Source organism: Rhinolophus sinicus, chromosome 8, assembly GCF_057876585.1.
Source record: "Rhinolophus sinicus isolate RSI-liver-muscle chromosome 8, RSI-T2T, whole genome shotgun sequence".
NCBI classification, from domain to species: domain Eukaryota; kingdom Metazoa; phylum Chordata; class Mammalia; order Chiroptera; family Rhinolophidae; genus Rhinolophus; species Rhinolophus sinicus.
The window spans coordinates 55039473-55061311 of NC_142508.1; the positions used below are offsets into that span (position 1 = coordinate 55039473).

The 21839-nt window shown below is 47.7% G+C and overlaps 1 protein-coding gene across 1 annotated transcript in view; it reads right to left on the minus strand.

Moving 5' to 3' along the window:
* The window catches only part of PLCG2 (phospholipase C gamma 2), a 139849-nt gene extending 119304 nt beyond the window's left edge, over positions 1–20545 (minus strand). Inside the window, exons 1-2 of the mRNA XM_019743719.3 lie at positions 20407–20545; positions 14963–15200 (exon numbers count right to left, since the gene is read on the minus strand). Of these exons, the coding sequence (XP_019599278.1) occupies positions 14963–15155 (193 nt within the window). The 5' untranslated portion in view covers positions 15156–15200; positions 20407–20545. The remainder of the gene's footprint in view (positions 1–14962; positions 15201–20406) is intronic.
* Between the last annotated feature and the right edge of the window lie 1294 nt (positions 20546–21839).

Consider the following 21839-nt stretch of genomic DNA (forward strand, 5'->3'; position numbering starts at 1 on the left):
GGTATCAAATAGACACTGAATTTTGAAGACTCAGACCAAAAACAAGAATTTAAAATCTCATTAATAATTATAATTTGTCCATGTTGAAATAATAATAGTTTGGATATACCAAGTTATATAAAATGTATTATTAAAATTCATGCCACCTCTTTCTTTTTTCCTTTGTATCTTTTTTAATGTGGTGATTAGAAAAATTTAAAATATACACATGGCTGGCATTGATGGCTCATGTCGTGCTGGTCTAGAAGTAGCCCAGTTTGTCTACTGCAGAATGGAGAGGTGGGTGGGGGAAGAGGGAGTGAGGAGGTGTCTGGTCAGATCTTCTGCCCACTTTTAAACTGTGTTGCTTGTTTTCTTATTGTTGAGGTTTAAGAGTTCTTTTTATATTTTGGATACAAGTCCTTTATCAGCCATGTGTTTTGCAAACATTTCCTCCCAACCTGTGACTTCTCTTTTCAATCTCTTAATCTAAGTTTTTATATACACGGTGACTGGGGAAACCTGGCCTGATGTGGTTCCTCTAAAAAGCCTGATACCCTTAGGCAGGCCATCCAAGCTCACTTAACTCACCACTAAAAGGGCTTAACTCACAGGCTTATTGTGATGAGTGGAAATTATACATGAATATCCATACACGTGATGAATGGCTACATATGTGCTTGTAGCGCTCAGTGCAATGCTGACTTATGGCACGGGTTCAAGAAATGCAGTAATTATGACATCTTAAAGGTGCTCCAAAACTTTTAAGAACACTCCCGTCCTGGTGCCAGCAGTGCCTCCCAGTTCCATTTCCCCTAACTCCTTGTAGGAGACTGCTGGCAGCCAAAGAGCCGACAGAGGGGCTCCAGTGGGCAGTTAGGAAGTGAGAAGGCATTTCCAGGGCTGTGTGAAAAGATCACTAACTATGGGCACTCTGGGTGAGGCATTAGACCTTCAAAAGATGGAAAATCTGTGCCAACCTCACCCACCGCATCCGGATGAACTTGAACATTTACTGAGGAAACTAAGACAGGCTACCACCTTCAAAAAATGGTCATTTTGTCCCCCAAACGCAGAAGTAATGGTTAAAATTTATGGCTCTCAACTCAAGCCAGGAATCACATCCCTGTTAATCAGTGTCCATGCCCACGTGCTCATGCTAACCTTTCCAGAGTTTCTTCACTCATTTGCGCCATGGTAAGCACCAGATACCGTGTTTCCCCGAAAATAAGACCTAACAGGAAAATAAGCTCTAGCATGATCTTTTAGGATGACATCCCCTGAACATAAGCCTTAATGCGTCTTTTGGAGCAAAGATTAATATAAGACCCAGTCTTATTTTCTGGGAAACACGATAGCAATGCTAGGCTCCAAGAAAGTGAAAATAAGATGAGAACGCTGCCCACAGAAAGCAACTGTTGGATGGGAAAACACTGCATCAACTAAGAAGCATAAATAATGAGTTCTATTTAAAACAGAACAAAGAGCCATCAGGGAAATGCAAATCAGAACCACAATGAGATGTGACTTCACCCGCACTAGGATGGCTATCATCCAAAAGACAGATAATAACAAGTGTTGGTGAGGATGTGGAGAAATTGGAACCTCATACAATGCTGGTGGGAATTGTAAAATGGGGCAGCCACTCTGGAATACACTCTTGGCAGTTTCTCAAACAATTAAACATAGAGTTACATGTGACCTAGCAATTCCACTCGTAGGTATATATCCGAGAGAATGAAAACATATTCACACAAAACTTTGTACACACATGTTCACAGGAGCATTATTCACAGCAGCCAAAAAGTGGAAACAACCCAGATGTCTATCAACTAACGAATGGATAAACAAAATGTGGCCTACCCATACAATGGAATATTATTCAGCCACAAAAAGGAATGAAGTGCTAATACACGTTACAACGTGGATGAACTTTGGCAACATTAAATAAAACAAGTCAGATGCAAAAGGCTACATATTGCATGATTCCATTTATATGAAATGTCTAGAATGGGCAAATCTATATAGACACAAAGTAGATTCCTCCTCAAAAAAAAAACAAAAAAAAAAACAAAGCTCAATAGCACACATTTATTAAGCACCTACTGGGGGGCACCCGGTGACAGATGCTAGAAGTAAACAAGACACCACTCGCCTCAAGGAACTAGAATCCAGTCTTTTCATTCCAGACTTAACTCTGGTTGGTAACTCTGCACAGCCATACATTTTTGAAACCATCTTCAAAATGGAAGGTCATTCAAAGACTTAATCTTGAGAAAGGAAAATGACACCCAACTCATGTCCCAGTAGACGAGCTGTTCTACTAACAAACACCTGAGCTGAGCAATCGAATAACTAAAACTAAATCCTAGTTGTTAACCTTGGAAAGTTCCTAGGCTTCCTTCCACATCAACTTTCTCCTCAAGAAGATCAGGAAAACACCAACGTCGTGGGGTTGCTGTGTGGACTAAATGAGGACACAGCTGCAAACTCGGTCTACAGCACAGGCTCATAAGTTTTCCTACCACCATCCCAAGTGGTCATGCTGATGCCAAGGTAAGATCCACAAATTTCTAGGGGAATCATCAAGCTACTGGTTTCACAGCCTGGGCCAGAATAAATGCCAAACCAGGAGGAGAAGCAAGCACAAACCACACTCACAAGACCCTTCATTTGCTGATGGATTTCATATCTGTAACAGATGGAAAGCGGATGGACTCCCAGGTGCTAGCAAGGGTGGAGGGAGACACATGAGTCGGTGCTGCTTTCCTGGGGACAACTGAACACTTTGTGCCCTGAGCCCATGATACAGGCTTTCCTTCCTCCCAGAAATTCTCTTAGAAATGTATCCTATGGAAATTACCAAGGATGTGCCTAAGAGTTAGCTATAAAAATGTTCCCAGGGGCAGCCAGTTAGCTCAGTGGGTTAGAGCGCGGTGCTCTTAACAACAAGGTTGCCGATTCGATCCCCACATGGGCCACTGTGAGCTGCGCCCTCCACAACTAGATTGAAACAACCACTTGACTTGGAGCTGATGGGTCCTGGAAAAACATGCTTAAATAAATAAGTGTGGTGTGTTTTTTTAATGCTAAAATTAAGGAAAAAAATGTTCCCAGGATCAATGTTTGACACAGCAAAATAATAAACTACATAATACCCAAAATTAGGAGATCGGTTAAAAAAAATTAAAATAAAAAAAATAAGGTGGAAAACTATAGCCATTTAAAATAAAACCGAGGCACATACTTGGAATGGAAAGATTTGCACAATTGGAAACCACCTAAGTGTCCATAAGCAAAAGGACAGGTGAATTTCTCCAGGTGGACTCACTGAGTGAAACCACTAACAGTTTATTGATACCAATGTGGATACGTCACAAACATTATATACTAATTATAGATTAAAATTTTTGAAATAAATGTAAAAAAATGCATGGGAATGATAATTATCAAAGTCTGATGGTTCCTCTAGAGAGGGAGAAGTATACATGAGGACTTGGCTATATTTATAACATTCTATGTCTTAAAAACAAACAAAAAGAATCCAAAGCAAATACAATGATTTGTCTTAAGTTGGTTAGGAGGGTGTATTCATTTCCTGCGGCTGCTACACAAATTATTACAGCCTTAGTGGCTTACAGCACTACAAATTTATCATCTTACAGCTCGAGAGCTCAGAAATCCAAAATAAGTCTCACTGGGCTCAAGGTGAGCGGCAGGACTCCAGGGGACAGTCCTTCTGGGACTTCCCAAGAGAGTTCGTTTCCTTGCCTTTTCCAGCTGCTGGAGGTCACCTGCACCCCTTGGCTCATGAACCCCTTCCACCCTCAAAGCCATTGATTTCATTGCTCCAACCTCTGCTTCTGTCATCGCATCTTGGACTCTGACTCTCCTCCTTCCCTCTTTCACTTATAAGGACCTTTGTAGTGACATCAGGCCCATTCAGATAATCCAGAACAACTTCCCATCTCGAGATCCTTAATTAATCACATCTGCAATGAAGCTTTTACCATATAGAAGAGTCATAAATTCTGGAGATTAGGATGTAGACATCTTTGGGAGGTGGTGGGGGGGGGGGTCACCTTTATTTTGCCTAACAAAGAATATATATAAATAATAAGAGTAACAACAACAATAAGAGTAGCAACAGCAGCTAACTCTTACTGAGTGCTGTGGGGTTCTTGGAGGCAGTATCCCACAGTGTGCTATACAATTAGCTTACCTAATCCTCATGAAAATCCAGTGGGAAGGCACCAGTGTTATCCCACTTTACAGAGGAGTACAGTGAGAAGCTACAGAACTTGGCCTTCGCTATGAACGTTGTAAGTGGCAGAGTCTAGATGCGAACTCCGGCAGTCGGACCCTAGAGGACATGCTCTTGAGTACATAGGTGTTTGTCACCTGAGTCTCTACACCACTCTTAACGTCTAAAATAGCTCATAATCATAATAATAAAACATGGTCACCATATAGCACAGCACTGAAAAGGGCACAATATTAAAGAATATTATGAAAGGATTGCATTTTGTAAAAATGTATCTATGTCTTACCAAAAAAAAAAAAAAATTATGTGCACATACCCCTCTGGAAGGGGGGATGAAAGGGTTGTTACCCTCACTCAGTTGTAGCTCAAAACGTTTCTACTAATGAATACCTGTTACTCCTACAATGAAAAAAGATAAAATAAAAGTCGTTCTAATTAGGGGAAATAAAACAAGGTCAGAGGAGACCAGCTCAGAGTCGTCGTCTTAAACAGGAAACCAGTAATAACTTTCACCCTTGGCCACCCGTTTGGGCCCTTCTTGCCTCCCCAGGGACACAGATCCTCCTCCAGCCAGTCCCCAGGCAGGTGTGGTGGGCTGCTGTCACCAGCAGAGGCTGGTAGCAGCCCAGGGGTGGCCTGGAGTGGCTGGGAAGGTGACACCTGGTCACCGGGACCACCGTCCTGAGGCTGGCATCTCCCCGACGAGCCCTGCAGGGTCTTCTCTTCCTGCCACATTCGCTGGCTACTGTGCTGCGCTTACTGTCACTTTGCTAATCTCCATTCTACAAATTAGTAAGTTCCACGTGTTCCTTCCTCCCAACAGAAACTTCCTTCCTACACACAGACACTGCACCCCACTCCCCAAACCCACGCCCACCATGGCCGCCAGCACAACTCCTGTAAGATGAAAGCAGCATCTTACAGCTTCTTTGCAACTGTGCCAGGCGAGTGGAAAAGACCTCTTTAATCCAGACTGGCATCCTCACCGATTCTCTTTACAAAACGTCACCACTGCCCTGCTGACAGGCTTCCTCCAAGTCCAGGCCTCCCCAGACTCGCAGAAGGGAAAAGACAAGTAGTTGAGCTGCCTGCCTACACCTCTTGCTCAAATTCAAGGACCTTAACCACAACAGGACCCCGACTCTCAGGCCACAAAATAGCAGGAGGAGGAGGTCTCTACACACGTGGTCTATACCACAGCCCCCTCCCACACCCCCAAGCACCCACAAATGCAGGCTCTCACAAGCCATCAGGCAGCATGAGCACAGGGCACCTTCTGTCAAGTGCATCCCATACATGTTACATACATTGACAAATGTAATGATGACAATGACCCTACAGGGTGGCTCTGCCATTCCCCCATCTCACAGATGAGTAAACTGAGGTGCAAAGAGACTAAGAGGCTGAGTGAATTGCCCAGGGTCGTGTAGCCAGTAAGCACAGGGCCAAGACCGGAACTGTAGTGTGCGGTTAAAGAGGAAGTCGTCACACAGATGCCCTCTCTTAACCCCAGATACTGCCATCTCTAGAGAGAAAGAAGGAGGCAGAGGCTAAAAGGGCATCCTGGTCCTTTCCCTGCTTCATCTGCTAATCGCATATTTATGAAGTGCCCACTGGGGGCCAGGCACGGGCTAAGTACTGGGGATTCCTCCCTGGTGGGCAGAACGGACGGGTCGCTGCCTTCCGGACAGTCTGAGGTAAGGATGCTGAAGGCCTGGCTCTGAAGTCAGGCACTGCCAGAGGGCAGGGAAGTTGCCACCAGGATTTCTGGCTTCCAATTCAAACTGCACAGCACTTAAGTCTGTTCCAAAACGAAACAAGACACATCATTTTGCTAGCCTGACACACGAAAATGCATGCTTATATCTGAGGTAGACTGGGGGGCAGGCAGTGGGCATGGTCTTTCCAAAAGCGTTCACCAAAGTATTCCTTCTAACAGCTTCCTCCCCCAGTTAGACATCCAGAAGAGATATAACTTGCACCACCTATTCAGAAGCCTCGAATTACACAAAGTGGGACACACCTGCGTTCCAGAGCTTGGCACTACTGCAAGGGACAGCAGCTCTGCGCTTGGCCCTCTGGCTTGTCAGAGCGGGACATGTCCACACGCCAGCTGCCTCTCCCCTCCCCATTGATGGTGAGATGGCGGTCTAGGCTGGGACACCTAGCTCACCGAAAGCTAGATTGAAAGACACCCACGTCCACACTCCGCAGCCATAGGAGGAGCACAGACAACTGGATAGACCACAACCAGCTGGACACGCCAGAGGCCGTCCACAGGGGAGGCTTGGTTGCTTGGAGTAGAGATTTCAAGGGCAGATGGGAGAGAAGCATGAGGTGTAATAACAAAAACAAACCTCACTAAGTGATTTACCTTCAAGAGTGCATCTGATCCTCCTGACAAACCTATAAAGTGGGTACTATTATTCTTCCCATTTTACATGCGGCACAGAGAGGTAAGCCTCTTGCAAGGTCACACAGCTAATAAGTGACAGAGTCAGGATTCAAACCCAAGCAGGCTGGTCCTCTAGTCTCCGCATGTAACCAGCACACGATACCGCCTCTCATGCCCGCAGGGCCCAAGCCAAATGCAGTATAACCAGGACATAAGATGACACTTGGAATACTCTTAAAGTCCTTTACAACAAACTCCAACTTATCCATAATACCTGTGGCCGAGTGGATACATCAAATGCCAGGCTTACCCCTACTGACCCTTTTCTCTTGTGTGTGTGTGTGTGTGTGTGTGTGTGTGTGTGTGTGTCTTCTTATTAGGTCAACAGTCATATTGGATTAGGGGCCCACCCTACGCCAGCAAAACCTCATCTTAACTAATTACATCTGCAGTGACCCTATTTCCAAATAAGGTCACTCTGAGGTACTGGGAGTTAGGGCTTCGACCTATGAGTTGGGGGCGGGGGACACAATTCAACCCATTACACGATCCACCTCTGCCCATAAGCCCTGAAGAAGACAGGCTATGTTCTTCAATAGGAGGCACCTTTTAAACCACCCCCGAGACCCACCAATGCTGAGCAGAGAGAACACTGGCCTCAAAACAGCCAATCTCCTGGCACTGGCTCAAAAAGACCTGCCAGTCAGAGGCTCTCTCGGGAGTCTATCCTTGGGAGGCTGGAAAACCAAAGCCTCTGGGCACAGAGAGTCAAGGTGCAGAGAGTCTTTGCTAGGGAGGGTCTAGCAATGGCTATAAGTAATCCTAAGAGGACAGATGAGGCCATCTCTATGGAGAGATGTCACCACCAGTGGCTCTTGTCATAGATAGGATAGGAGAGTCTTTAGTACCACCACCTCCTCCATGAAGCCCAGTGGCAAAGGCTGTTCATTTTCCTGGATTTCTGCAAGACACCCCAAATCCCTACAATCATTCTACTCTCTAGCCATCAGTGAGGCTCCAACAGTCAGCTCTGTACCCTCCAAAATTAGGGTCTGTGAAAGAGCCTGGGAGGTGCCCACCAAACCCATTTCCCACTCTTCCTGGCACACAGCTGGGCCACATTTCCCAGCATCCTTTGCAGCTAGTCACAGGCCGAGTTCCGGTCAATGGAAGGTGGGAACCTTTCACCTTCCAGGCTTGGCTCATAAAAACCTAACCCATCTTCTGCTCTTCCTCTTCCCCGACATGATCACTGGACACAAAGGTGGCAATGGTAGTGCCACCAGAGAGCAGAGCCCTACCCCCTAATTCCACTGGTTCATGACTTGAGTGAGAAATTTGTATCAAGAAATCATTCGTCCCTGCAGTCAGCCTAGACTGACTCATATAGAAGCTTCACAGTCGTACCCTCTGTCTGGAATGCTCTCTCCCCAAAGCTTCCCATGGCTCCCTCTTTCTCAGCCTTCAAATTTCTGCTCAGATGTCACCTCCACAGAGAGGCTTCCCTGATGCCGGCCCTATTAAAATACTGCTCCTCAGTGGTTCCTCTTTGTCACAGAGCCCTGTTTCTTTCCTTCCTGGTATCCACTACAATCCAAAATGATTCAATGATTAGTTAGTTTAGCTTTTTCTGTCTTTCCTATGCAACTGTAAGCTCCTCCAGGGATCACCACTGTCCTGCTCACTTAATCCCCGTATTACCCGACACACACCAAGTCCTCATGGGGTATTTGCTACATGAACCAAGGAATGAATCCTAAGAACATCAAGCGATTGTCATCCAGGACGGAAGACAACCCTTGAATGACCACAGAAACCAATTCTTCACCCGTCCAGCATACAAGCAGGTCTGTATAAATGCCAGGAATAATAACAACAGTGCTGCTTTTCACACCAGCAGGCTCCACCATGAATATATATCCCAGGAGGGGCGCAGGACAGTCCGTTGGGTGCAGCAAGGAAAATATTATACAAACGGGAGTTTTACTATTTACCTCTTCCTTTCTACAATGTCATGTCCCTTTCTGTTTGCTATTGATGGCAATGATGATGACGAGAATTACAAGAGCAGCGAACCTACCTCCTGGGCGCCTGGCCTTGTGGAAAGCAGGTTACATATGACTCCATTGAATCCTCCCAAGAGCCTCGTGAGGCAGGTTCTTCTATTATTTTCATTTTACAGACGTGGAAATGGATGCACAAAGAGGTAACACGAGGGGTCCAAAGTCACAGCCCAACTAAGTGGCAGGGCTGGCATTTGAAGCCAGGCACCCAGGCCCCAGAGCCTGTGCTGCTGTAAACCATCACTGCACTTCTATAATGGAAAAAGAACTAAGTTTACGGCCACTGGGGACATGGGCTGAATCTCATTTCTGATGGGTGCTTGACGGAAGGAACGTGGGGACCACTTTCAGACACTGGATTTCTTCTTAGACAGGAGATGCCACTGAGAAAACGTCAACATCTTACTTTTTTGAAAACACTTTGATACAGTAACTTTCACAAATACTCATGTTTTGATGGATAAGAAGAAGCCCAAAGATGGATTTCAGAACTAGGTGAGATACAGCACAGCCCCACTTCACCACCCCGGCTCTGTGAGCACTTGTCCACGGTATTGGGTTCATGGTCTCCTCCTGGCACACGTCTCCCCACTAAACAGGCACCCCTACAGTCTCCTTCCTCTCAGCTTCTCCAGCACCGGCAGAGCTGTTCTCTGCACATATCAGGAATGGGTGCATTTCCCTCCTGCTGTCACAAAGTCGGCACAAAGCTGTGGTTCTTGGGTCCCCAGCAGGGACCTTCTCTATCACACACAGAACTGAAACATCTCTGAGATGAGGTAGAAGGAGGAAACAACTCAGAGCAGGAAGAAGATGTGCGACTCCGAAGGCAGACAGAACGCGTGCAAAGTGTAGTTCTGCCCGGTCCTGGCTGTGCGGCCTTGGGCATGTCACCTATTCTCCCCAGGACTCAGTTTCCTAATAAAGTGGGAATGGTTCCTGCCTCACAGGGTCACTGCGAGGATGTAATGAGATTTTACATGTAATGCGCTTAAGGGGCTAGTACACAGTAAACATTCAGTAGAGATGGCTATTATGAATTATTATTCTTATTCATTATTATTATTAGGCTGGCAAGCCAAGAAGCTAACACCAAGGAAACAGAACTGCTCCTATTTTTGAGACTCCCTCATTCATGGGCAGCCACAACTTGCCAAAAATAAGCAGACGGAGAGGCAAAAGCGAAAACGTCTGGATAAAAGCCTATTCAGTCAAGATGGATGCCGTCCAAGCCCTCAAAAGTGGTTCATCACCACACCAACCCTACCGAACAGGTGGTGTCGCAGCAGCTCCTGGGACACACCCCAGGCCTCCCAAATGGGCGAGATGCAGGAGGACCCCAAAGATGCAACACAGAAAGGCCCTGAGCAGGCCACTTCCTACCTGCTCAGCTCATGCCCCAGGAAAGAAAGAAAAGCCACATAGGCAGCCACTCCTTGAAATCCCTCCCTACATTCAGAGATTCACAAGCAGGCCAGTGCGAGAAGGAATCTCTTACTGTATTCTGTGTCAGTTGTGTAATATTTCCTACACATAAAAAAGTACACAAAATAAAATCCATTTAATTATCGCCCAACAAGCTAGGAATGACTGTCATCTCACTTGACAGATCGGGAACCGAAGCACCTGCCTAGTAGATAGGAGAGCAGAGATTTGAACTCAAAGTCTGGACCCAGAGTCCAGGTGGGCTCATGGTCACTTGGCTCCAAGGTGGTCACCATCAGTTTCTTCCCATCCTGGACGTGTATGCCACTTCCTCTCTAAGAAGAGATTCCCCAGTCCTTGAACCTGAGCTGGGCTTGGTGACCTGAGCTGGTACAACTGACTTTCTGGGACTTCTGAGGCTAAATCCTGCAGCTTCTGCCTGGGACACTTGGAACACTCACCTGGCGGTTTGGGGGGTGGGGGAGCAGGGGTCATGTAAAAAGTCCAACTACCATGGGACCGCCAGGCAGGAGGTGCTCAGTCAATAGTTCCAACTGAGTCCAGTCCGACAATCATCACCACCAAGGCGCCAGATGTGTGAGCAAAGATTCTGGAACCTTCCAGCTCCGGATACATACCAGTTCAGTACCATCAAATGACCTCAGTCTAGGCCACAAAGAATAGGAGAATCACCCAGCTGAGCCCTGCCCAAATCTCTACCCACATATCTACCCACTTATTCAATGGCACGCAATGATCCCACTGCACGACAGCCAGCCATCCTGCTGGCCACCTGGCAAACCCCTCCCTCAACTCTCCACATAAGCAGCTGCTCCACTGTGAGGTCTCCCGTGCCCCACCTCCCCCATGCCCAGGTGGACAAAGCCTTCTTTCTCGCATGGCACCCAGCCCAGACCCTCCTGTGGTACTGACCACACGGTCCCGCGATGGCTACTTGCTGAATCTGTTTGCCCTGCAGGGCATACACTCCATCCCTCTTCTTCTCTCAGCAGAGTCTAGCACCCAACATGATGGCACATATGGGCTGGACATGTAAAACAGTTCTGTCATGACAGGGTCCAAAGAGAAACCCTAATATACCCAGCGGTATTTTATGGCTCTAAGCAAAACAAGCACGTGACTTCAGACCAGAGTTTGTCAGTCTTGGCACCACTGACATTGTGTGCTAGAAATTATTTGTGGTGGGGGCTGTCCTATGCATTGTAAGATGTTTAGCAGCATCCCTGGTCTTGACCCACTAGATGCTGGGGGCACCTCTTCCCAATGATGACAACTGAAAATGTCTTACAGACATTGCCAAATGCCTTGGAGGGAATTGCCCTAGTTGGGAATCACTCACTGCTTTCAACAGTGGGATCCATGTGTGTCTGCCATCATGCAGGCCCACACATGGGGTGTGATACCTGCCATAAGTCACATGCCACTTGTCAAGTACCCCATAACCACACACTTTGCTCTCTCACACTTGCCTGCTCTTTTGCAGACCTCACAGTCACCTGAAGGTTTCTGCTAACTAGGACACTTGAAGGAACGCTACAGCTGGGGGGTTCCCCTCAGGACATCACATTTACAACAGGCGGCTGGAAACATGGCCCTGAGAGTCCCCACCCAGAGCCTGAAGTGGTCAAGGAAGCACCATTTCTAAGCTCTTTTCCTGCCTCTTTACAGACCCCACCAACACGGCCGTCTCACACAGGACCGCCACTGCAACATGATCACATCATCCCTCTTCTGGAAACCCTCCAGTGGATTCCCCACTGCCCTCCATTAAAAGTCCAACCACCTAAGCAAGACGTTGCCACCCCTCAAAACTGGACACCACTCATTAGCAACGACAGTGGCAAAAGTACCAGCAGCAGTGCCACGGGTTGAGTGCTTATCCCGTGCGATGTGCTGTGTTGAACCCCTCTGATGTATTTCCTCCTTTATTCATTCCATATGTCTTCCTTTATTCATTCCCAACCACCACTCTGTGGGGTGGACACCAATATTATTCCTGTTCTACCGATAACAGAATTTAAGCTCAGAAAGTGGATGTAATTTGCCTACAATCACACAGCAAAGCTCATCAAATGGTGCCAGAAGTCAAGCCCCACACTGCTTGTATTTAATGAAACAATCAGTGTAGGCTCCGTGAGGATTTGAATTTAATTTAATTGCTGCTGTATCTCCAGTACCTGGAACAGGGCCTCATAGAGCAGGCACTCAAATATTCAAGGTTGGAAAGATAGAAGGATGGGTGGAAGAGAGAAAGGGAGGGAGGGTGGGAAAGTGCGAGGAAGGCTCTAGAACAGTATATACCAGGATCACCTTGGGAGCCTATTAAAATACAGTCCTGAGACCCAACCAACCTAGTGAATGACAGTCGCCTTCAGCCACTCCAGGGGAAAGGAATTGCTTTTAGTTAACTGAATGGGGAGAACTACAGGGCATGGATTTCAGGAGACAAAATCCTATCTCATGCCCCTCAGAATGAGCTTCAGGAGAAGGTTCCAGTAGCCTATACTTTTAAGAGCCCCCCCAGGTGTTTCTGGTGGTCGGGTAGGCGTGGGACCGGCAGGTCAAGAAGAGAAAGGACCCCTCCACTCTCAGCGTGGCACACCTGTATTTACAGTCAGTGTCCTTCCCGCCCCCTGCAGGCCCACCCCCACCCCAGCGGCAACAGGTTTCTGGGCCACCTGGACAGTTGAGTGTGGCCAAAGCAAACAAAATTGGGAGGAAAGCTGGCTGCCTCCACACATGGGTATTTTCAAAGCAGAGCTTCTGGCTCTGGGCCATCTGAGGCTTGCTTGGCTCGGAAGCCGGGAGAAACCTTTTGGAAAGCTGTTCAATCTCACTAATGGTAAGAGAAATCAAATGAAGAACTACGCCAAGCTACCAGCGACTACCTGTGAGTGGCCAAGTTCAGAACTCCATCACAGTGTGGATGAGGATGTGGGGGACAGGTACTGTCACACCTCATGAGCGTTCGTGGGGCATTGACAAACTGCCAAAGTTAAAATATCCTGGAAATACCCTTCAGCTCGGAAATCACTCATAGGAAGTTGTCCTTCAGATATACCCATACGTGTGCATAAAAGGAGAATGCAAGGAATGTAAAATGGGGCAGCCACTTGGAAAATAGTCTGGCAAGTCCCAAAATAGTTGAACACAGTTACCACATGACCCAGCAATTACACTCCTAGGCGTAGACCCAAGAGAAGTGAAAATGTACATCCACACAAACTCTTGACCATCAATGTTCATAGCAGCACTATTCCTAATTCCAAAAAGTGGAAACAATCCACATGTCAATGAATGAATGAATGAATGAATGAATGAATGAATGAATGAATGAATGAACAAATTGTGGAAAATCCATGTGATGGAATATTATTCAGCCATAAAAAGGAAAGAAGTACTGATACGTGCCACAACATGGACAGAACTTGAAAACAGTATGCTAGTAAGTGAAAGAAGCCAGACACCAAAGGCCACGAGACAGAAAGTAGATGAATGGTTGCTTAGGGCAGCGGAGGAGGATGGGGAATAGAGAGGGTGATGGCCAAGGCGTACAGAGTCTCTTTTTGAGGTGATAAACATGTTCTAAAATTGATTGCAGGGGTGGTTGCACATATCTGTGAATATACTAAAAACCACCGAATTGTTCATTTTAAATGGGTGACTTACAGGGTATGTGAATTAAATCTCAATAAACCTGCCACTAAAAAAAATAAAAGAAAGAAAGGAAGAAAGAAAGAAAAAAAGAAAGAAAGAAAGAAAGAGTTGTTGCTACAGTTAATCGCAAAATACAAAATACTGCAAACAGCCCAAATGTCCCTGTCTAGGGGGTCACACGGTCACACTGCAGCCAGAATGCTATGTAGCCATGAAAGAAGGCAGCAACACCTCAATGCACTGATAAGAAACCACCTCTAAGATAATTATTAAATTTTTAAAAAAGAACTCAAGGTGCAGACATGTATGTAGTAGGCACCCATCTGTGTAAGAAAACACAACACACACATTACACAAGCATAGAATACTTCCGGAAGACAAAGGAACTTGATAATGAGCCTGCCTGTGGAGCACAGGATGGGGTCTGAGGAAGAGAGACATTTACATATGAATTGTTTTTGTTTTCCCCCATGCGTACACTTTAATTTTTTCAATTAAAAAGCAGTCAATAAAAAATGAAAATTAAAGCAAGTCTCTGCAACTAAAAATTGCTTAAGTCTCCTTACGCTCTTAAAAATAGTCTTAGACACTTTAGGAACTGAGCCAATTGCCCAATCTATGGGGGTGGGGGTGGGGAAGGGAAGATGCCTCCACCCGGACCAGAACCTCATTTGATAGCTGCAGAACATTCAATGATATGCTTTCTCTGTCCACATAGAGCTAAAGTAAAGTGAGCCTCTCACTCTGTGGTTCGCAGTAAAATAAAACCGGCATTTATGTGGCTACCAAGCTATGAGTTTCTGCAAATGCTGGCCAGTGGCCCTTAAGAGGGCACAGCTTGACCATCAACTGGAACCAAACAATCCTGATGCACTTAGACAGAGCCCACCCCGTGCCAGCCCAGGTGAGTTGTCTGAATGTCACTGCCAAGGTAGGCCTCTGTTACTTCTCCAGTGAACTGGCTCAACTTCCCCCATCAGCTCTGAACCATCTGCATCAGAGCCCCAGACGAAGTGGCACACTTTCATTTTTAGAAGACTAAGAGAAGGCAGACCAAACCCACAACAGCTGCAGTGACAAGTGAAGGCAACAAGGTGCAAAGCACATGCCAGGGCTCAGGGAAGACAGGCCACGCTGCCCTGTGCAGCAGATACTCACAGAAGCCCTCGATCTTGTCCGCCGTCTTACTCCAGGCCACCTGCCGCGTCTCCATGATCACTTGGACAGTCCTCCGCTCGGGGGTGGACTTGCGGAAGCTGAAGACGGTCATCACCGTGCCCAGCTCCAGGGCTCTCTTGATCTGACTCTTCTCATATTCCGGGAGGGCATCCACGTTGACCATGGTGGGCATTGTTGGCCACTCCAGGGAGAAGGATGAAGTGAGGGAACAAGGAGACTGGAAGGGCAGAACACAGGAGCAAATTGGTTTTCGTTAATGGAAGGAGATTTAGGTAACAGGGCTTGGAGATCAAGAGCCAAAATCCTGGCTTGTGCCCATCAGGATGAGTTTTAAGAGAAGATTTCAGGGGCAGCAGATTGCTGACAACTCAAGAGCCCACATAGGACACACGGAGCTTTAAATGGAAGTGGAGGTGTGGGTGGAGGCCTCCAACCTCAATGAACCAGCCCCTCAATGACCCAGCCGTTATGCAGGCTTTGAATAACCAAATCACCCAGCAGGGCAGTGAGCCCTTCCCTCCCCACACACTTTTATGCTGTAGAATATTTGAATAACCAAAGCCGCCCAGACTGGCTCCCACCCCCCACTCCCAGCATCTGTTACTATCCTGCATAGAGATTTCTAACCATCCCTTCAGTTTCTAAGTAAAGTTGGGAACAGAAGGGAGGTGGGGGCGGGGGGACTTCAGAATGTGTCTGTGGATACCTCCATATGGAAGTGGGGCCAAAAGAATAAAACATGTCAGGGCCCAGCGGCCTCAAGTTCAAATGCTGGGGTAGGTTCCTCCTGACTGTGTGGTCCTGGGCAGGCTGGGTGACCTCTGAAAGCCTCAGTTTCACCCTTTCTAATGGGAGTGTCCGGACACTTGGAATGCAATGTCACCAGCAAAGCACCTAGCGTGCGGCTCGGCATCCAACAGGTGTTCTGAATCTCCACTTATTCCCACGCACAGTCGACGTTTATCAGAGAGGCACGGGGACCCCAAATATTGGAGCGAACTTCATCTGGCCTGTCTCACAACCACATCCAATCCACCAGCAAATCCAGAATCCAACCCATCTCACCCCTTCACGGGTTCCTCTTAGGATCTTGGATTATTCTAAGCGCCTACTAACTGGTCTCCCTGCTTCTGCCCTAAACCCCTACAGTCAACCCTCAGACCCGTCGCCGTAAGAATGCTTTTGGAACAAGAGTGAAATCGTGTCACTCCCCTGGTCAACCCTGCCGTCGCTCCCTGACCGTTTGCTCTGCAGACCACCTCCCTGCCAATTCTGCCTCCCAAACATCCGGACACACTGCCTGCCACTCAAGAAGGGACTTGAACTGAAGGCTGGATTACTGCAGACACTATACCAAGGCACTTAAGCCAATGGGCTCATTTCCACGCTTGTAAACGGCGAGGATAGATTACAAGCCCCTCCAAAGATTCTGGTGAGGATGAAACTGGATAGTACATCTCAGGCCCTTAAGACAATGAAGCAAAGTCAGTGCTACTCCGATTTAGCTATTGCTCCCACAGCCATCAGTTGTTCTGTGCATCTTTCTTAGCTCCTCCCTTCCCTCCAAATTCCATTAGGAGTCCACAGTTGTTACCCTGTGGAGAGGCAGGTGGCCAGCCAGGGATCTCTGGGCCTCCAGTCTGCCTCTGATCCCCCACAGCCTCCTGACAAGCTGCTCAAGCCCAGGGCCTCAGTTCCTTCACCTGTAAAATGGGGCTAACCACCCCAAGGGGAACTGGAAGGACTGAAAGCTATAATGTAAGCACATCCCTCAGTATATAGGAGGACCTCCGATAATATTAATCAGCCAGTTGGTCAACACGTTAATCTAGTGTCAACTCCATGCCAGGCAGTAAGCTGGGGGCTAATAAGCCAATGAGGGGGACTAGGGAGAGGCCCAGGCCTTGCCCGTTGCCCCCTCCTCCCTCTACCTCCCACCCATGGCCAAAGGCAGCTATGCAGGTATGCTGGCAGCCGGAGAGGAGGTCATGAATTACACCTCCTCTGTGTCCATTTGGAAACAGATCCGTCGGCTCCAGGATTCTAATGTGAAGAGGTCAGTACAGCAGCAGAGACACTGGGGCGGGGGTGCCAAGGGAGCAGTGGGAAGGGGCCCCAGGCATAGTCTGGGGTGAGGCTGGGAGCTTCGAGGGCTCAGAGAAAGCTTCTGGGGGAGATGGCATCTGAATCCATTCTTTTTAAAAAATGAAGCAAGAGGGAAGAGTTTTCTAGGCAGGCTTAAGCAAAGGCTCTGCGACAAGACTAAGAGGGCATGCCCAGAACTGCACCTGAAGCAAGCCGCCTGCCTCTTCACCCTCTCATCCAGGTCAAGGGGAAGAACAAGGTGCCCGTGGCCAGTCTCATCTAAGAACTGTTTATGGGCCCTGTCCAGGTGCCAGCACCTGCCACCCCTGGTTCATCTCACTTATATCAATGAAAACTGAAGTCCCAAGAGGTCAAATGACATGATCAAGCTCGTGCAGACAAGTGGCCGCATCAGGATCTGAGCCCCGGTCTGAATCCCACACCTGCTCCTTCCAGCACCTGCTTTCCGGCATTCAGAGTCCTGGGGAAGAATTTAGCAAGATAGTAACTAATTGGGCGGCCCCTGTCTCTCTCTACAGAGAAGTTTAAAGGACTTGTCCAAGGTTACACTGCTGGAAAGTGGCAGAACCAGGATTTGAACCTGACCCAGCTCTGTAGCAATTCACCGTGCTGACCACCCCAGCCATGTGCCTCTGGAGTTCCCCATTCCCAGGTCGCAAGGCCAATGTACAGAAGGGCATAAATAGGAAACACACACCCTGTCGCAACACCTCCACCTTTGATTAAGCCCACTGGCCGGGAGGCACTGAAGCCCTCTGACTGGCTCTGGGCGGACCTTGGACTTAACCGTCCCAGGATTCTGGTTATTTCCAGCTCAGAAGCCCAGTGGATTGGCTCAACCATATCAAGTCTCTTGTGCTGCCTCTTGCCAAGAACTGAAAAGACACCCTCATGGCCACATAGTCCTTGGAGACAACCACCAAAATTCAGCAGGGTCGCTACCCAGGTTTGCAGAGTGGGACACTTCAGCAACTAAGGCAAGGAGGTCCCCAAGGCCTTGACCCCAGGGGAGGGCACCAGCCATCACAGACAATTTCCATTTTGCTTCCGCTTTCAAAAAAAAAAAAAAAAAGAAAAAAGAAATAGCCTTGAAATCCCTTTTTTGTTCCTGTTTCTCATCTTCCCTGGGTAACTCTGTAAAATGACTGACGGTGTAAAGAGTATATATGTGGCTGAGATTTGATAAAGGTTTTGCCATTTCTACTTTTCATGTCTTTCTCTTTGAAATAAACTTCTGGGACAAGGACCCAGAACCAGGAAGCACGGGAGTTTTCTTCTCTTTGTTGCTTTCTGCCCACGTTAGTCCAGTACAGGCTTTCATACAAAATCCCCCCAAACAATTCTCTGTTACAATTCAGCACGGTCACATCCCTGAGAGGTCACCACCCCCCTTCTACAGCTTGAGGGATACTATTGCTGCACTCACACCCACCCACCCTGCAGCATCAGCATACCTATTGTACCTATTGTCACTGGAGGAAGAGGCAGTACCATCCATTGCAGGTAGGAGTGTGAATTGGTTCAATTTTTTTTTCTTTTTTTTTTTAGGGCAACATGTGAGCATCTATTAAAACATAAAACAGGCATATGCTTTGATCCAGCAATCACATATGGGCAGAAAGAACCATGCGCAAAGATGTTCCCGGAAGCATCATTTGTAATAGAAAAAGAAAAGAAAAAGAAAAAAACAGAAACAACTGCTCATCAACGGGGGACGAAGAGGGGGTCTCCTTAAACAAATAATGGGACACACACATTAAAAACTGCACCATAACTATTGGAAAAAATAAGGATGATTTATAAGCAATTTGATCTGGAAAGGTTCACAAAATAGGTGACAAAGAGTTATCCCAATAGTATAATATAACTACATTTTAAAAAGGCTGTCTGCTTATACATCTAGGGAGAGTAGTTACTTTGGGGAGAGCAGAAAAGGGTAGAACGGATGACAACTTTTTATTGAGTGGTGACATCATGGATGAGTTTTATTTTATTGTGTTTTTACTATTTCCTAAACTAAGAAGTGTTTTCAAGTTTTCTCACTGGCCATTTTCCACTGACTCCCCCCAGCAAAAGGGCTATTGATGGGGTCCCCACTTTGACTTCCAGAGGAGCCCACCAGGCTCAAGGTCCAGTGGTGGGGAGGGCAGGCAGTGGGGGGAGTCAGTCTCATCCACAGGCAATTTTAGCATCAATGAAGCCTGCAGTGGTTCTTGTCCCTGAGCTGGTACACACATGGCCCACACACCTTTGAAATAGGGTAAGGGCCTGGGGCTGGCATGGACCCTTAAATTAGTAAGCCCTCCCTATAGAACTGTATAGCTAAGGCTGATGGCCCAAGTCCCACGCAGGGCCCTCAACCAGAGGGTGAAGACTAGCCTGCACCCTTTCCATAGATAAGCCCCAATTCTCAACACACCCCTGTAGTGTACACTTGGGAGGTCTCAGTGTCCAGGGAAAGAAACTGAGGCTCAGAAAGGTTCTTCAACTTACCTAGGATCACACAGCTGAAATTTACATTCAAATTAAGTTGATTGATAAGGCCACCTGTTTCCCTTGAGCTAAGTCAACTCCCTCAACCCCACTATGCTCTCTCACTGTAATTAAAGATTAGGGTGCTAAAGAAGCCCCTCCCCAGCCTGGACCGGAATACAGGCGCCAACCACCAGTCCAAATGGGACGCATCTTTCCCTGGAATTCTTCCGCTGTGGGGGTAATGACCTCTTTGGGATTCCAAAACATAACCAGGAAAACGCACAGATGTACACACATAATTATGCATACCATTGTGGGGTGGGAGAGGCAATCATGAATCCCAACACTCTCCTGGTCTCTCCCGGGTAAGGGCTGCGTCTTCGGTATCGCACCGTCACCCCCCCTCCCGCCCACCCGCAACCACCTGTACAATACGGGGAAGTGCCGCCGCCGGCCTGGGCGCACGGAGTCAACAAGCCCTGGGCACAGAGGTGCCCAGAAACACGGCCCGACTCCACGCAGGACCCCGCGGCCACCGGAGCCTTGAACGTCAACGCCAGCGCTCTCGCTACTCCCTGACCGCAAGCCGCGCCGCTTCCTCCGGATTTCCATTCAAAGCCGGGACCGCCCCAGGGCACCCACCGTCGGCCCTCGCTGAGGAAGTGGCGGGCGGCCAGGCTCGGACCCCCGCCTTCACCGCCTGGACCCCTAGCACAGCAGACGAGGACCCAGACGGCGTTCCCCTAAGGACGCTTGCCCGCGCCAGCTGCGTCCTGGCGAGTTCTCGGGACACCACATGAGCTCCCTCCCGGCCGGGCCACCCACCTGGCCATGCCACCCACCTGGCCGTGTCCCCGCTGCGGGTCCCGGCTCCAGGGTCCCGCGCGCAGACGCCCGCCGTCCCGGCTCCGGGCACTCCCTGCAGCGCACGCCCTCCAACGCAGGCGCTGCTACTTCTGCTTTGGCCAAGGCCACGCGCCACGTGACTCCTCCGGGGCCGCCCCCCACGCCCCGGCCCGCCCCACCCCTGGCCCAAGGCGGGTCCTCTACCGCCCGCCGCTCCGAGCTCCCCAGCAGGACCGGGGACTGGCCTGGGACCCGGCTTCCGCGGGCAGAGGAAGAAACCGAGGCAGCAGGAGGGGAAGCGAGGTCACTTGCAAGGTAGAGATAAAACTTCCAGATGAGTAGCATTTATGCATACACGTGTTTCACATACATTTAATATACTCTTCATAAGCCCCTAAAATTGACAGTTCATGGCTCTTATTTGAAGTCGTCATTGAGCATGTTACTACGAGGCAAGCCACTTAGATACCCTCAGACTCAGTTTCCCCATGGGTAAGAGAGGATCAGAATTGTGCTGGCCCCAAAAGTTTGTTGTTAAGGACGTAGAATACCAGGGAATTGATCTCCCACTGTCCTAATGAGATTTTTGTATGGCTCAATTTATAAACTTAGTCAAATGCCTAGTTATGGTATTTAGTTGATGCATTAACTACCCATGCCTATTTCAAGTTGTATACTGTATGATGTAACATATTGTTTAGGAGAAATATTGCTTTTTTCCATTCTCCTGTTTTATGAAGCGATGTTATTCAAACCTTTTCTATGTATCTTTGATGCAAATGTCTTCGTGGTGACTAGAGCCAGTTTCAGGGTTACCGTCAGAGCTGTCAGAACATGTTTTACTCCTAAGTTGCTTGAGTTACGGCGTTTTTGGAATCCATGAATGTTGCTGTGACTGAAAAATGTTATATCTGAAGCAACGGGACATATTCCATTCACTGGCTTTAGAAAATCCATGGATTCATTTCTTTCACTGCTCCTGTCTCAGGGGTGTACCAGTGCTATTCACACAGATCACATACTGCACTATTTTTTAAAGAGATCGTTGAAAGGCTTGTTATAACATCAGTCACTTGGAATCACTGGGCCAATTCCCCAAGAATAATGACTAAACCTGGGTTAAATTTATTGGCCTTCATTTTTTTGTTTGTTTGTTTGTTTTTAGAACTTTAGCTTGTATTTTCACCCATCCTTTTAATACTTCCATTCTGGTACATATTATATAATGTACATGATATGTTAGTACAACCATATATGTGTATAATTTATTATTACAAAGTCTGCGTGCATAGGGAAGCATGTTAAATCTCTTGCGGATACAATGAGACTGAGAACAGGCAGAAGTCTTAGAGACCCCTATAGGAAGCCTTGGCTCCTAACCTCTGTCCAGACAGATGCTATTTCTGGCCCAAGTTTTCTCTGATCCCCA